Genomic DNA, 17,210 nt, shown 5'->3' on the forward strand with positions numbered 1-17,210 from the left:
CTTCTAATAGTCTTACTGCATTACCTTTCCTGCTCAAGGTTTAATTCAAAGTGAAGGACTTCATAAGGAAATGTGTTCATCGTCAAGTGTACCGGGGAACACAAACCAATCCACTTGTTTCTCCTCATCTCTGGTAATTATGTCCATGGCCAGAACTTGGGATGTGTAGCTAGAGGGGAGAGAAGGCTAGAATGATAAGTCATTCATGGTGGAGCTGCCTGGTAATTAATTGGGCAAAATACACACTGTAATTACTAAAAAGTAATAAAACTTTACATTACATTAAAGAATATAATGGGGTTTCTAGAAGGATTCTATTAAGTTTAGTGCACTGGAAATATACTATTTATAAATTTGAGCCTTTCAAAATGGTAATAGCTAGGTATTTACCTAGGAAATTAGGCAACTGCATAAAAATATATATTTTAAAGCGTATCTAGAGATTCTTTCATTAGTGAAATTAATTACATAGTTTTAAGGCTTATGGTACATAAGAGTTCTAATTCCTGAAGCTCTGAAAATAAGTGATCAAGAGAAAATGAAAACAAGCCGGAGGTGGTGGGGCGGAATATTCCCTTGTTTCTGTCTCAAAGGAAACCGCTATAAATTAAACTCCGTTTAGAAGAGAGCACAGGACTCCTTCAGACTGACTTGTGTAGGGGCTTCATCACCTTTATTTTGCTTAAAGTAGGTCTCTGATGAAAAGAGAATATTAGCTCATGTGACAGCAGTGCTGGTGCAAGAAAAACTGTGTTGAGGCTGCTACAGTCACCAAGGAAGGTGGGTTTGTGTCTCTGTTAGACCCCTTGGCCTATTAAAGGCTTGCAGCTATTGCTGCTGTGAAAGACTGTGCTCTAAAAGTTGTGTTCTTACAGTAAGACACTGGCAGGCTTTGGCCAGCTGCAAGTAAGCAGGAATGGAAATGAGGCTGTGCTGCCCAGTCAAAATGCAATATTCCTGTGTGCTCCTAACCTTGTAGTTCATCTTGCCTATTTACCTGTGTTAAAAACATGTTTCCTACTAATAGTTACCAGTGATAAGCTGGTTTCTTTCTCTTTTATGAGGAAAGGCAGAAAAGCGATGCTGTGTCTGTTGGGAAGACTGAATATACTCAGTCTGCAGCCATGTGTTCACATTGAACAAGTTGAATAGCACTGAGCTTCTGGGAATGATTCCACTGCTTCCTTTGCAGGTGTGCAGAGGAGCTTCCAGAAAGCAGCCCCAGCACTTCTGAATATTTTTGTAATTTGGTCATATTTTAAACAAAATGCTGCTTGAATAAAGGCAAATGTTTTGTTTGCTTTAGGCTTGCCAGATCATCATGTGAGCTGTGATGTCAATGACTCGCTGCATCTTACTGGGTGCCCTTTTTTGTCTGAAAAATACCTGTTATAATGAGCAAACACCACTGCCTCCCCTGCTTTGGCATATTTTGTTGGCACATGACATCTGCCTGTTGACTTCTGGGGTAGTTTCTTTAGTCCCTGAAGCACCTTCATTAACCAAACCTCCTGTGATCTTATTGGAACCCACCTTCTGTCTCGTGTTTAAAGCCGTTTGAGTATTTGAGTGTGACTGGATCAAGCTTTTGGTTTTGGGACTAGATAGGAGAAGAGAAAGATGAGACCTGCAACTAGGGAAGTGGAGAGGACACTTACGGTTTTTAAATGTGTGTTCCGCCTTGTGAACAAGCAGAAGCAAATCTGGAATTTCCTGATTAGCCTTGGAAAATGATTGTAGGCAGAAATTTGTAGAGGATTGCAGGGAGATGGAGGAGTACAAGGAAGAAAGCAATAAGCTGCCAGGTTCCCTTCTTGCAAGCACATCATCTGTGTGGAAAACCTTGTAGCTGGGGCTCAGGTACAATAAATGTTACAGCTTTACAATGAGAAGAAATGAGAACTGCCATTCCCAAAGGATGCAAAATCCATCTTTTCCTATGGCAAGCAGTTAACAATATGGATAGCAGCTGCCTGGGCTTTTATCATGATTTAAATTTGTTTTCCATTCACCAGGCTCACTTCCAGAAGAATAATATTGAAATGTGTGTGAACCCCCAGATACAAATTTTATTACCACCTCTCTGGTGCTCCTACTGTCAAGAAGTTTGACTGAACAGAAGCACAGGATACTTAGTCACCTCCAATATTTGTAGCCAGGAAGGGAAGGAGTAATTGATTTTCTAATAATAGAGAAAATTCTCAGCTGGAAGCATGCTGTTGTTTAGCCTGCATCTAGGTGATGCAATCTGCAGTATATGGAGTCTCTGTACTGCTTTATGGTGATTAGTTTGCAGGATTGCTGCTTAATCTTTCAAATGATGTATCAGTGCCAATGGTCTTCACGTCATTACACTTGTTAAAGAATCCATGTCCATTTTTCACAGCTATGAGGTTGTCAGCCCCTTTGAAAAGGGCTCTAGGCCTGGAGGCTTCAAATCCCACCTTTCCTTCAGGGTAAATTCTCTTGTGTATCATGAGTCCCAGTGATAAGAAAACAGGGGGCAAGGGGGAATCTTGGCTGCTCGGGACCCAGTAGATTTGATTCCCTTCTCCCTTGGCTGCAGAGCACCCCAGCTAGTGCAGAATCTGTGTGTACACACACACACACACACACACACACATATATATACACACACACAGTGTGCACTATTCTGTGCAGTACACTATATATATACCACATGGAGCAATTCAGCCTGAGATGTTCAGACAGATTCCAAAAGGGGGTTGTATGAATTTCAGGGGGCTTTGGATCAGGTGTTCTGTGAACTGCATCAGAAATGTGGTTTGGGACAAGATGGGCTTGTTCACCCTTTTCTGTAAGGTTTCGGCTGAAGCGCTTGCTGTGCGTTTACTGGCCCTTTGCTGTCTGCGAGCACCCAGGTGGGGAGCCTGAGAGCACTCACCTGCTTTCAGTTTTGCTGCACATCTATCATCCCAATTCTCTGAGTGCAGGGGAAAAATGCATCTGGTTTATCTGGAGCCTCTGATTACAAAATACAGTCTGCAGTTTGCTCTGGCTTTCAGTTCTGAGGGGGTTGCTGGGCCTCAAATACCAACCCTCCAATCTCATGAATAACCAACTTTGAGGAATGTAATTGTGTTTATCAATCTGCAAAACCAGGAATCTCATTAAACAAGGTTCCTTGGTGCAGTCAGACTTGCATGTGCAGATCTCCAGCCTCTAGCTGTGTCTCATTCAAGGGGCAACTTCCCCTTCTATTTTCAACAGTGAAAATAAAAGATTATCCAGCAATTAGGACTGCAGAGAAAAAGCAAATACAGAACAATAGAAGTCATTCCCCCTTGTTAATGTAAATCAATGTTATCAAATTAGATTGTGCTGTGAGGGGCAGGTGTCAGCTGAGCTGCAACTAATGACAGCAGAAAACCTTTAAAGGAGATTAACCAGCTACCCAGGGGCCTTCTGCTCCTGCCAGCACTGCTTTGTGTGGCAAAATGAAGCACTTGTGGAAAGGATCCTGAAATCACTTGGGAGAGTCCTTGTGCTCTGCACCAGGCTCAAATTTCCTCCATAGCTGCTGTTGTCATTTTGATTTTTGTAGTATTGCTGTGGAGAAATAGAAAAGCAGTCTCTTACCCTCTGGAAAAAAAATGGGAGATTTTATTGGCTCTTAATAGTGCTGATTTTGTTTATGTAGAGACACATATAAATATGCACATGTGTATATATGTATAAATTAGATATAATGCATCTCTGCTTTGCTAGCACTGTGTGTCTCAAAAGATTCCTTGCTTTGCCCATTTAAATAATAGAAGATATTGGTGTGTGCTTAGAAAACATGGATTAAGGTATAATATCTAATCAGTGGTACGGGTAGATTTCTGAAGAAATCAACTATCCCATGAAGAAGAAGCAATTTTCCTGTCTAATTAGCAAGTGTTGAACTTTTTTAGTCCATCAGAAATGTTAATTACACTTAGTGTTGTGGTTTGTGTTCCTCTACATGTTGACATTTTAACTTATTTTAAACCATTTTGCCTCCCCAGAGACCCCGATAATGGAGAGGAGTTTTGGACATGAAATGGTCAAAAAATCTGCATGGTCTTGGGGTGAGATAGGGCAATCACTGATTGAAGGAATTGAATAACTAGCAGGTGGAGGGGATTGCAAAATAAAGCAAAGTTCATAACTTAATAAATATTAGCTTCATGTCCATGTAGACTTTTTGAGGGGTTTGGAAGTAGTCCCAGAGCTATAGATTGTAGGAGACTTTTGGAAGGGAAGTGGCATAGTGGGTTTTTATTTTTCTTAAGGGCAGTTGCCATACAGGGAGGGGAAATGTGGTTATGTGCAGAAAGGTGTGAGAAGGATCATTTGGCTAAATGAGCTCCTCCTGTTGTCAGGCAGCTTCAAATCAAGGGCAATGCTGAAATGCTGCATGCTCTTGTTAGCAAGGATGAGAAGTGGTGCTTAAGGGCTCCAGCTCACATGAAAATCCCCTTAGCTCTGCCATGGCTAGTGCTTTGACAGATAATATAGTTGAGCTGGAAGTCTTCCAGCAGAACAAAATGTTTGAAAAACAGAGGAAGAATGACAAAATATTTTTTTGCCTTTCTTTTTTGAGATACTTTTTCACAGCCCAAAGAGATCTGTTGACATAAGTGCAGCCAGAGATGAGAGATTTTTAAAACAACCTTCAGTGATATATGGTTTATACTAGGAAAATAATTATTCTTCAAAGATTCCTGAAGAATAGAGCTTAAGGTGTTTAATGATTAAAAACCTGATGTCCTTGAATATAAAAGTCAGATAAAAGCACTGCCAGGGACCTTAATGCAGCTGAAATGATAAACAGAAAGGGAGCAATAATGAGCAAGCCTGAGGTGATTACATTCTCTAATTAGAGCACATGTATCATTTAGGCATGTAATCTTTGTCTGTCTAACACACTTTGCTTAGACTAACCTGTATCCAGTGAACACTTCTTTGATCATCATAGCAGCACGTGCAGGAAGAAGAACCATTGCAGGTGTTCGTGTTCCTGTGAACAAGCACTGAAACTCCCCCGGGCGCTATAGTCCACTATATTCAACATTTCAGAGGAAAAAGAGTTGTGAATGAGGTTGTAGAGGTGTGATCTTAGTTGGTTGCTTGGCTATGGTGCTTAAAACTCACTGAATTGCACTAATTTGCTCAGGCTGAAGATTTGGAATGTGAATTTTGGTACTCTGTTCCACCATACGTAATCATACAAAAAGTGGTATTTATTGTTTTTTTTTGTGTTTGGTTTTTAATCCTGGCACTCGAAGACTAGTGCTTAATCAGATAAATCTTCATATATTGCTTTTATCACTCTATTTGCTGGGGCTGCTCTAGGAATTTTAGTTCATAGTTTTACAACTGTAAACAGTGTACAACTGTACACTGAAGCTGGCAGCTTTTCAGTACAGACTAGACAGGGGAGAGGCAGACAGACGACGTTGTGCAGAGCTTACAGAGTTTAATTTGCAGCTACAATACCATCTAAATTAGCTTCTGTGGACATGGGAAATGTAATCCTGTGTCTTAGCATATATCAGTGCCTTGCAATGAGTACGGCAGTAATGAAGCGAGCTGGGATCTGGCTTCCAACAGATGCAGATACTAGAAGGAAGAACCTCCTGAAAGAAGAAAGGCCCTAGGTAAAAAGAGGGATCCTGAGACACTGGCAGCGCGGCTGAGACTTCGAGTCAGGTTTGTTTGCAGAGCTGTTTGTTACAGGTGCCTGGGCTATGGAGCTGGGCAGACACTGGTTGAATTCCCCTCATCTGCAGCCCCCATGGGGGACTTTGGGGAGGACCAGGAAGTTGTTGTCACCCTCCTTTGGCTCCACCTCCCTATTTGGAGGAGGACATGGGCAGTTACCTTCCATGTAGCTGCTGTGAGGGGAGCTCTGCAGTGACTTCTTTGCTCTTGCGCAGGGGAGATAATTGGGCTCTTGGCTTTCTAGTCCTTATCCCTACACAACCCACCTGGGAATTTGCAGTGTGAGCTGCTTTGGAAAGGCAGAAAGACTCCCTCCAGAGTTCTTCCCATGCAGAGAGCCATGTTGCTGGACATAGAGGTGTCTTGAAGCTTTGCAGTTTGGGAATTTGTGAGATATTCTGGCCACCACACATCAGTGTGTGGATCAGACTTCTCTGCACAGCTGCCTTTAGAGTCACTTGTCTTGGTGCTCCTGTGTAGTTCGTGAAGGGCTGTGGTAACAAACAGCAACTGTGGCCCTTGGTCCCCTTTCACCCCAGCATAGCTGTTCCTCCTTCCCTCATCAGCCATGAGAGGCCCCATCAGGCACAACCTAGCTCCCAAATCAGTGTGATTGAGACAATCAGTCTGCATAATGCTGCTGAAAAGCCTTCATTATCTTCAAGTGTCCTTCGGTACTGACTGCTGCAGAGCAGAAAGCTTGGAGTAAGGGCCTGAAGGCTCTGGGTGGTGTTTGGAGTGAGGATGTGGAGGGGAATGTGAGCCAGGCCAGAAGGAGAAATGGCTGTTTTGCCCCCAGCTGCTGAGAACGCTGACAGAATGCCTCAAGATAACACTACAGGAGGCATTGAGGGATGATTTCCTCACCATGGAGGGAAAAAAAAAAAAAAAAGAAATGAGCTTATTAATAAGCCACTTGTACTGTATCAGTGGGTTCCCAGTGCTGTTTGTTCCCATTGTGGGCAGGGTTGCTCTGCTGGCATGTGGCAGGGTGTGCTGAGGGGGCAGGCTGCCTGTTGGGCAGAATAGTGGCCTTGCTGGCAAGATACTAGTAGATTATCTTGCTTTTGCTGCAGGTGGCATTAAGATGAGAAGCTCTGGCTATTGTGCTGTCAATTTGTTTAATGATTATTAGAGGAGCAGGTGATTTCTATTAAAGGGAAGTGACAGACTGTCTATTAGATATAGGTGCATGCTTATTAAATTGGAAGCCTGGAGCAAGCAGCCTGCCTCATTTGCTTCCAAATTCCAGACCAATCTGTTTTATTTTGCACCTGGAAGGTTCAGAGCACAGTAAAAGCAGGGCCTGTTTGCCAGGCAGCCATTAGAGGAACTCTGCATTCACGTGTGATATTCACTCCCTTCCGAAATGAAGGCTGCAGTGGGAAGAAGGATGGGAGAACACAGGTTTGAGGACATGTTTCTCAGTTTGATTCCTTAGCTTTCTTACCTAGATAGGCTTGCAAGCAGGGGCAGATGACCCAAGTATTTGATCTTTACACACAAGTGCTTTATTGAGGCTGTGTGTGTGTGTCCCCATGGAATTTGGAGCTGGCTGACCTCCTCCAAGCCCGTTCATCCCAGGGCCCTGGCTGTGCTGGTAACCAGCAGCTCTGGTGGGAGACTTAGGTTCCTCTCTAATTGCTCACTGTAGGGAGAATCCACCCAAAGGAGACATTTATTCACAGTCCCCAGCAGCTATTGGTTTATGCTTGGAAGGAGCGGAATTTATCTGTCTCTTTAATCCAGGCTAATATGACTGTGGATGTTCTCATTACCCAGACAGAAGTTTAATCCTTTCAGGAAATGTCTCCCCAATTCAGTGCTTCTCTCATCCTTCTTTCCTTTCAGTCAGACTGGTGCACTCAACCCAAATCTCTCCCGTCACAGATCTCCCGTAATAAGCTTAGAGCTCATGCAGCCACATTAGCCAGATCTTCAGTAGGATAGCGACTCGGCTTCTGCTTCCTGCAGATCAAAGAGGATGCTGAGAAATTGAAAGGGTTCCCAAGAGCCGTGAAAATGATTCCGAGTCAGGGAAACGTGTTGCTAGCGTGGAACATAAGGAGCTTGAGCCATTGAGGCTGTCAAAGAGGAAATAAAGAGATGCCGTCAGGGTGCATGAGCGCAAATGCAGGGATGATTATTTGTAATGTTAGGTGCTCCATACTGCACTGGAGCAGGTGCAGTAATACTTGGCTGGAAGGTCAAGGCAGTATGGATTTGCTGCGGGGGAAGGATGTAAACAGGGGCCTCGGTGCTTGGAGCTCCTGCAGGCGGGTTCTCGGTGTCCTGCTCGCTCCCCTCTTGGCCTTGTTTCTTCCCTTCTGTGGCTTTCTACCTGCAAAATATTGATGGGAGGAGCCGTTTCCTGGCACTAGACAAGTGGGGAAACTCCTCGCGTTTCTAGAGCACTGGGAGCTGGGTCCCTGGGCTTGCACTGGAAGCAGGCAGGGTGTGCCCCCTCGTGTATGTATCTGGTCACATGCGTGTGCATCCAGGTAGCAGAAACCACAGCTTAGGCGCAGGAATGAAAATAAGGCAGAAGTCTCCTCGGGGCCGCGCGTGGCTGTTGCTGCCTTGGTGTCTGGAGCTGCAGCTCCCCCACTCCGGGGCTGTGCCCCGGGGAGCTGCTCCTGCGCTGGGCATGGCTGCCCTTGCACAGGGCTGGCCTGCCTGCATGGATCCTGCCCGGAGCCGCCTCGGAGCTGCAAACGCGCGGGCAGAGGCTGCCACCTGCAGCCCAAACCCTCCCGTGGCAGCAGAGAAAAGCGGCTTGCGGCATGGAAGGGAGGCACAGGGGCAGCTGCCAAGGCCCTGCCCTCATGCTGAGGTGGGGTTACCTGCTGGGCAGGGAGCCAGGTCTGCTTGCAGTCCCCACAGTGAGTCTTGACTTTCCAGCATCCCTAAAAGTGCTTCTGTGGACAAGCCCATCCTAGAAAGTGTCTGGCCTGAGTTTGGGCTGAGATAGACGGTGGATGGGAGCTTCACGTCACTCTTTGCTGTTTCCCTTGCTCCTGCTTGCTGAGCTGCTTGGAGACGTGTTCTTGTTGGTAATAGAGCATGTACGTGTCGCCCCAGGGAAGGGCAGAGCCTCGGAGAGCTCTGCTCTAGCACCCGCACTGTCCCACAGCTGCTACTCCTAGACCAGAAAAGCTTGGTGTAAGGAGTGATAAGAGTATAGTGAAATTTAACATGTGCAAGTAAAATGCAGTTACACCAGGGTAAAAGACAGATTCCTCTGTTTAGAACAGTGCACTTTTTCCATCCTTGCCCTTGGGAATGTGTTGAAAATAACTTCTGTCCATGTCTTGGGCATTCTAGAGCCTTAGGTGAGGAACCATTGGCAGCTGGGGTGTGTTAGTGTCCAAGCAAACACAAGTAACGATTGTGGTAGGTGGGCAACTGTCCCCACAACCACCCTCACCCTGCAGAACATCCCTGGCTGCTTCCAGTTGTTCACAGGCTGCTCTGCTGCTCGGCGTGAAAGGCAAGGGGAGGGTACGCGGTGTGTGTTACTGCACGTGAAGGCTGCAGTAATGCCCTTAGCCTCCCAGCTTGACAATTTGTTGGGCTGTTATTTCAACATTCTTTCCCTGCCCTGGGCATGCGTCTTCCCATTTCAGGCAAAATCACTACTTCCAGACTCAGCTGTCCTGATTGCATGAAGAGGAGGCTGATTGCATTATTCATGTGCAGTGTTCATTTAAAAAAATAAAAATAACTTCAAAATTCTTGACTAGACCTAAAGCTTTTGATGAGGTTCTGTTTCAATGGAAAGGGATGAGTTTTCTGAGTGAATGAATGGCATCTGATCCCATTGCTACCACACCAGCTGGGAATGGGCAACTAGACCTGCAAATAGTTCTGGCTTAAACCACCTTTTAGATATTTCTGCTGCTGAGGGAGCCTAGTTCCAGTAGCCTCTCTCACCAGTGGCATCGTGATGGCAGCACAACAGCAGTGTCACAAAAGCAGGGGACATTCTAGAAGGTCATGGCCAGGGAATTTAAGGAAGCTGAGGAAGTAGAAGGCAAAGCAAAATGTTGGATAATGTGATAGAGAAACTTGACCTCACTGGTGCACTACACTTTCAGCTGGCTTTTATTGTGCCCTCCTTGTTCATTTTCTTGGGAGGCCTGCTCACTATCCTGGCTTTCAGGCTAACCAGATATGCCTATGGATTCATCCTAGCATACATCTGGAGGAAAAAGGTAAAACGCACCATATTTCTGCAATAGCTCATGTTTTATGTGTTGATATGAGAATGTGGTGGTCAAAGTTTTGGGCCCTTTTATGTTGTACTCAGTTGGAGAATCTGCATCTTGCATAGGGTGTGCTGAGGGAAAGCTTGGTCTGAGGAAACTCAAAGGTATTGATTTTTACCTCTGAGGTGCTTATTTTTGCAAGATTAGTGTTTTGGACATTAATGTCCTTCCCCTTCTGAAAGGAGGGGGCAAGGTAGCTACTACAACTATGTAATGTGAACACATACGTACAGGAACATGAGCACCTATATATGCAAACGATAAACATGGAAAGACTCTGGAATGCTTGTCACCTCACTGGCCACCACAATTATCTCTGCTTGTATATAGCCTGTCAGTTCTAACCACACAAGTTCGTATGTGCCTACCCCCTGTATGTTACTCTGATCGGTTTGGGTTATGTCTGTGTGTGTTGCTCAGCCATGCTGAGGAACAGCATGTGGGGAGCTTGAGGATAAGGCTCTGTTTGCTTCTCTGGCAGGACAAGGATGTCTGGTGGCCTTACCAAAGGAAGCAAAGCTCCGTCTACTGGATGAGGATCTTCTCTACAGAGGTGCAGATGATGCTGTCAGCACAAACGTCCATGGGGCGTGTGCTGGTGCGTACATGGGCCAGCACAGGGTGCTAGTTCCTCTGAGGACGTTGAGGCACGGTGAAAACACCGAGAGTGTCAGATCTTTTAGCTCTACTGCAGGCTTTTCCCTAATACAAGTGTGTTTGACCTGAGGAGGTGACTTGGAAAGTCTAACTAAGTCTTAAGTAGAATAAAAATGATAAAGTGGCTGAAAATTATCTGATGCTTGTGTTGCTCTGGTTGTAGGTACGTTGTTGGGGCTGATTACAGAACCTCTGTTGTGGTAGTTACAGAGGCTCAGTCCTGTGACTCAGTGCTCACTTTTTCAGCCAAGGCTACTAAAGTGGGATCTCATTACAGTGGTATTGGTAAAGATGATTTTTGTTAATTTAAGTGTATGTACAGTGGTTTGAGAGTGCCATTTCAGCCACCAAAAGAATTGCACGTGGCAAAGACCTTTGTAAGGAGAAATGAGTAGGGAGGCTGTATGTTAAATGAATTCAAACGTATACTCAATGTTATATCATTCATAGGGAGTTCCTGAACACACAGGAATCACAGGTAGCATCTTAGGTCTCATTGCCCACAGTCATTACCCTAAATACAGCTGGATCTCAGACATCTGCAGAAATGGATATAATGTTTTTTCCACCTTTTCTTCAGTACAAGTAATTTGAAGTTTAATTTGGACAAACACTGAGAACAAGGAAAAGGCAAGCAGAAAATATCACCCAAGTGGCACAGAAAGGAAGATCCGTCGCAATCCCACCTTGGTCCCTTCAGTATGACCGATTACTGCCAATAACACTCCTCAGTTGCCTTGTTTCTATGTCTTGCAACCAGAGTTGCAACCAAAGTGGGGTCTAAGAGTATGTTTGGAATTCATGGTACTGAAACCTCACAACATCCTCTTTGCCTGTTTTCAGGTGATATTGGTGTTTTTTCTGAATATTGGCTCACTCATGGTGTATTTTGTCGACCTTAAAAAGTAAGTAGATTCTTGAAGTTTATCCAGAATGTTTGTTTAGAACAAATTGTGGAAGCCCGAGCACATGTTTTTCATATATCTTTCTGTTGAAGCACTCTTGGGGGTGTTTTGTTTTGGGGTGAGTGAAGGGGTGTTTGGGTGTGAGGCTGTTCTGTTTGCACACAGGAGCACACAAACACACGCCCCTTGGATATACCTTCAAAGCTGGAGTCTCGGAATGAGGGACAGATTTCCAAGTACTGTGGCTGGAAACAGATTTTGAAAATGGTCTGGCACCCATTTTGCTGCCTGCATTTTCAGAAGCATTCGAAGCCCAGCTGTTCCTATTGCAATGTTTAGAGAATGCCAGGCTTTTAATAAAGCTCACAACCTAAAATTCTGAAATTGTGACCATCTATTTTTGTAGCTAAATAGGAACAGAGCTCTCCTGCAAAATCCCAACCTTCAGTAAACAATTTGAGAATAAAAATAACAAGACTGAGGAGGGAAGCAGGCTATGGCCTCTATCAATCTTCACCAGAATGCATTTATTTTGTAGAGTGTGCTCAGGGGTAAAAGGATATTAATATGTAAAAACCCTTTGATCGATTTAATATGGCAGAGCATTGTTCTCAGTGCTTTGCTTGGGCGTCAGAAAAAATAAAATTGAATCATAAAATGAGATAAATATAAAGGCTACGGAGCAGTCTGAACTGAATTCAATGAGCATGGGTAAACCTGAGAATCAGAATTATACATCAAGAGCAATCTAGTATTATGTTTAATCCCAAGGTCTTATAAATTTGACAAACAGCTAGGAATAGCTTCAAAAAGGAAAGAAATTCTTTTTAAGGAGGAAAGAGGCTTTTAGCCTTATTCATCCAACGTCCTTTCCATGAATAGCATTGTATCCCACATGTGAAAGCAGGAGCTCACCTGGGCTGACCTATGGGCCTGGATCACTTAGTTCTGTTTCTCCTTTGAAAATATCCCATGTGGAGGAAGAAGCATCTCAGCTGGCTCAACTCGTATCCCAAACTCACTGTAAGGCTGCTATGGACTGTGTGTGAGCAAGGGAGTGCCACAGTGCAGCCTGTAATCCCCTGAGCTGCTATCAGGCACCTTCTGTTGGGCAAGGCGGTGCCAGCAGGCAGAGTTTATTCCCTCCGTTTTCCCTGCTAGATGCTACCACCTGCATCCATCTCTGCTGCTGGGATTGGTTCAGCTCTAAACCTCTCATGCAAGGTCAGTGGAGCCAGCCTAGGGTGGGTAACTACTGGTGCACAGAGGAGAGGAGCTCCTGAATCCCAAGGATTTGCTTAGGTGTTCCCTAAATGTAATGAAAACCTTCCAGTATAAACTGCAGAGTAGATAGGATAATGTCATGTTTTAACATACTTGCTAGTGCTAATAAAAACATGCTGTTAACACTTTAGCCTGCTGAGGAAGCAGTGATTTAAATTACACAAAGTTGTGAATACTTTAAACTTATGGCTTAGTAAATATTCATAATCAAAATTTAAAAGCTATAGTCTTTTTATGGCTAGTATGTTTTCTTCTTGTTTCTTCCTCCTTGCACTGGTTGTGATAAATATTTCTCCATTAGAACACAGGATTCCAAGATCTACTTCCTAGACAACATCCTTCTTACAGATACAGCCTTCAATGCTTTCTTCCTGCTTTACTTTGGATTACGGGTAAGGGCACATTATGAAAAAGGTGAGTTACAAATACATAGCAGAGAACACTTTGCCTGCTTGGGTCGTCAGGTCTTCTGAAATATAATGTCTGATTGCCTTAGCTTAATTCACCACCACCTTGTTTTTTTTTTTTTCCAGCTTCTAAGTGCTTTCTTTTTGGAATAAAAAAAAAAAAAAAAAAAAAAAAAAAGACTAGGAAGATGAGAAGGAAGCAGAGAAAGTCATTTTACTTTGGCTCCAACCTGTTGTTATGTTCTCAGGGCCTCAGCTCAAGGCTTTCTGAAACAAAATGAAGTCTTAAGTGGATTTCCACTTAAGCCAGAAAAGAAGCCAGAAAAAGCAGACTGCAAAAAGGAGTCTCTTGGAGAGCTTTCCCCTTTCTCTAGTGAGACCCAGAATCACTCAGCCTTTGTGTTTTTTGGTGTATTCATCTTTAGTTGGTGGCAGCAGATGACAAGCTGAGATTCTGGCTTGAGCTGAATTCTCTTGTGGATTTCTTCACCATTCCTCCAGTTTTTGTTTCATATTACTTAAAGAAGAATTGGCTTGGTAAGTGATGCTTGGAGATCCTGCTCTCTATCCTTTTTATTTCAGCATCTTATAACAATGCCTGTTTAGTTTATTTTAACCTGGAGAAACTATGCAAACTGTTTTTTGTAAGCAAAGTTATACCTTACTGATAAAAGCTCTTCAATTTCAAAAGGCTGGTGAATTATCAAGTACTGCCTATGTTACACATGTGTGCTTCCCTGGGTTTTAACTTCCCCAAGTGGATGTGTTATTCAGAAGGGAAGTGGACATGGTATCCTATTTTATGAATGACTTTCATATGTGCTCTAAGGTGTATAGTCCAGTAGGCCTCTATGTCACTTAATCTCTCAGCTTGCATCTGAGAAACTACATCTCTTTCTTGTAATTCAGGGCCTCATTTGAGGACATAAGTAGAAATTTAGCAACAAAAGGCCCCGCATACCTGGCAATGCTATCTTCTCTTATCAGGTTGGATGTATGATCCACTCTAAATATGTGGAAAACAAAGCATCCATGTCTAAACTTGAATACATGCAAACACCCTGCTTGTAGATGGAGATTTTTCTTTGTCTTCTCTGCATTGCTTGCTTTTCTGCAGGTTTGCGTTTTCTGAGAGCACTGAGGTTGTTAGAACTTCCCCGAATACTGCAGTTTCTCAGGATTACCAAGGACAAGTAAGTCAAAGCCTGACTGAGAACACTTGGAAAGATAATATTCTCCCTGACTTTTGTATTTTGGCTGACTGTGATAATAAAAAGGAAAATCAAAAGTTGCATTTGGAAATAACCTGGCTATTAATAATGTTGAGCTAGAAATTACGAAGAGTTTTATAACTAGTAGCTCTGTTAAACTCTGTAGGGAAAAAAAAAATGTGAATCATACATATAAGAACTCATACGAGTTTAGGGATTTGATAAATATCAAAAATAGGATTATTTGGCACAGTGCCTGTGACAGAAAAGACTGGATGTAGGAAATTTTTTTGAATTCTGAATGCTTCTGTAGTGTTACACAAGAAGGGTGTTTTGTTTTTGATCAGAGGTGGTGTCAGGTAGGAAATTAGTTCTTGCAGAGATTATGTTCTATCTTAAGAGCTCTGGGCCTTTTCCTTTTCCATCTCCAGTTATTCAATCAAGCTCTGCAAACTCTTTGCTGTATTTCTCAGCACGTGGCTCACAGCTGCAGGATTTATTCACCTGGTAGGTACAATCAGTTACATATCCTTCCTTGTTGCCTTAAATCAGTGTAACAGTGTGAGCTTTCCCTAAAGAGTGTGGCCTTCTCTATGGGGGAAAGAGAGAAAACGAAAGAAGAGGTGTTTTCTGGTAGTGGGTCACTTTAACAGTAATAATAATAATAATGCTAATTTTTCTTTATTAAATAACCAAAACCAGAGATGGGCCCAAACCAAACCTTTGGTTCAGTCCTTTAAACTTTTCTCTCATTTCCTTCTTCTTTCTGTCTTGGGCAGGTAGAAAACAATGGAGATCCTTGGGTCTACCCTGAAAATTCTCAGTCCCTCAGCTATTTCAAATGCATGTACCTAGTAATGGTGACCATGTCAACTGTGGGTTATGGTGATGTTGTGGTTAAAACAGCCCTGGGCCGAACCTTCATAATTTTCTTCATCATTGGTGGTCTGGTAAGACACTTTTATTTCTTTTAGCTGGGTACAGAGAGGAAACAGGGATGTACCAAAGACTTGAGCTTAGCAGAATTCCAGCAGGGATCAGATATCTATGTGTAAACAGAGTTCTAACTTTACTTCCAGTGTGGCTTTAGAGCAGTTTTGTCCCCTAAGAGCGGGCAAGGCTCCAGTTGTTTCTTCCTGAGGCTGCAAATGCTTGACAGAACAAGAGCCAAAATACCAGACAAAAGAATCCAAGGTGTCAGGGATTGTAGGAATCAAAAGTACATTTGTAGTTTTGTTCCTCACGTTCTCATGGGTTAATTCATCATAAGGGTAGAAGGAAGTTGCTCTGAGAGGTGTGGCATTTCTTGTTGTCTTAGGTATTGTTTGCAAACTTTAGCCCTGAAGTTGTGGAAATTGTCAAAAGCCATAAAAATTACAAATCCTCCTATGAAGTGGTGAGTGGGAAAAAGTAAGTATCATTTCTATGTGTATTTGTTCCCCTTCCTTTCCAAAATAACTCCTGAGGTACATGGTAGTGATGGATGAAATCACTATCAAGTCAAAGGCAGAAGCAGTCTGTCTCCTGCAGTACTTGACTTCATAACCACCAAGCAGATATGTAATGTTATGCGATGTCAGATTTGCAGTGATCACACTACTGTTTTCCAAGTATCAAATCTTGTTTGATCTCTTCCTGTAGCTATATTGTTGTCTGCGGTAATATCACTCTGGAGAGTGTCACTGCTTTCCTACAAGACTTCTTGCTTCAGGACAAGGGAAACATTTGCACAGAAATCCTTTTTCTGGGAGAGTAAGTATCTGTGTATCTCTGAGAGAATTCATATCCTTTCCCTCTATACTCTTAAAGGAAATGTAGGAGGCTTGAAAGTAAAGCAAAGCCTTGCTGTATAGCTCATTAATGGGAGCTGCAAAACAAACTGGGGCATGAGGCTTTCCTGCTGGGATCTTCAATGGAAAATGTTTTCTGTCATGATCACTTAAAAAATCCCTTGTAAACTGCGTAGTCAGCTGGCTTTGCCCGAGATACCCAACTGTGTCAGTCTGGGCAAGCCTGGCAGTGTCAGAGAAGTTCAGCAGTTCCAGGTGAAGCAGAATGCTGAGTCAAAACCTGGGAAATGTCATTTCATGGCTCTCGGAGTAGCAGTGAGCTGCAAAATTAGAGCTGCATTGATGGTTGTGGAATGATGCTCATGAAAAATTAATGACCTAGCAAAAGGCAGGAAAAATATAGGAAACATTTTCATGACTGCTGAGTTTTATAAAAACTTATTTTCAGTGCAATCTAAACTATGTACTTTAACTGAGCTACCAAATCCCTGTAGTTATTTTTATAAACAGCAAGTAATTATTGTAAATGACTTCTCTGAGAAATGAAGAATTGAGGAGAATATAATTGAGAGAATCGATTTTTCCTTGTTGCTGTTTGCATTGAATAGGTCTCTTCCTAGTCTGGAGCTGGAAGCCGTATTCAAATGCTATTCAGCTTACACTACTTTCTTTTATGGCTCTGCACTGAACTTGGAAGATCTGAAGAGAGTTGGGGTAAGAACTTTGTCCTTTCTGCTTGAGGAGCCAATGTCAGGGAAATCTGGTTCCTTATGAAAGGATGTGTCTGCTGCATCTACTCACTTTGTGTTGGGATTTGCACTTCAAGTAGCTCCTTTCACTTTGGAAGTACCTTTTGCAGAGCAGAGTGTCACTTGGGAAGTGAGAATGCAAGGACTGGGAATAATGGACTTTTTAAGCACAAAGAAAGAAGAGAAATCAGATTTTGAATGGGTCTGAGTTTTAAAAAAAAAAAAAAAAA

At 43.1% G+C, this 17,210-nt stretch overlaps 1 protein-coding gene across 1 annotated transcript in view; it reads left to right on the forward strand.

Moving 5' to 3' along the window:
• The window catches only part of KCNU1 (potassium calcium-activated channel subfamily U member 1), a 54,928-nt gene that overhangs the window by 5,198 nt on the left and 32,520 nt on the right, over positions 1-17,210 (forward strand). The window contains 12 exon segments of the mRNA XM_026042475.1: positions 6,013-6,067; positions 9,847-9,923; positions 10,459-10,575; positions 11,478-11,539; positions 13,125-13,215; positions 13,656-13,767; positions 14,348-14,423; positions 14,873-14,948; positions 15,221-15,391; positions 15,760-15,851; positions 16,083-16,193; positions 16,840-16,945. Of these exon segments, the coding sequence (XP_025898260.1) occupies positions 6,013-6,067; positions 9,847-9,923; positions 10,459-10,575; positions 11,478-11,539; positions 13,125-13,215; positions 13,656-13,767; positions 14,348-14,423; positions 14,873-14,948; positions 15,221-15,391; positions 15,760-15,851; positions 16,083-16,193; positions 16,840-16,945 (1,146 nt within the window).

This window comes from Nothoprocta perdicaria, unplaced genomic scaffold (genome assembly GCF_003342845.1).
Source record: "Nothoprocta perdicaria isolate Ctin4 unplaced genomic scaffold, notPer1 scaffold_103, whole genome shotgun sequence".
In the NCBI taxonomy this organism is placed as follows: domain Eukaryota; kingdom Metazoa; phylum Chordata; class Aves; order Tinamiformes; family Tinamidae; genus Nothoprocta; species Nothoprocta perdicaria.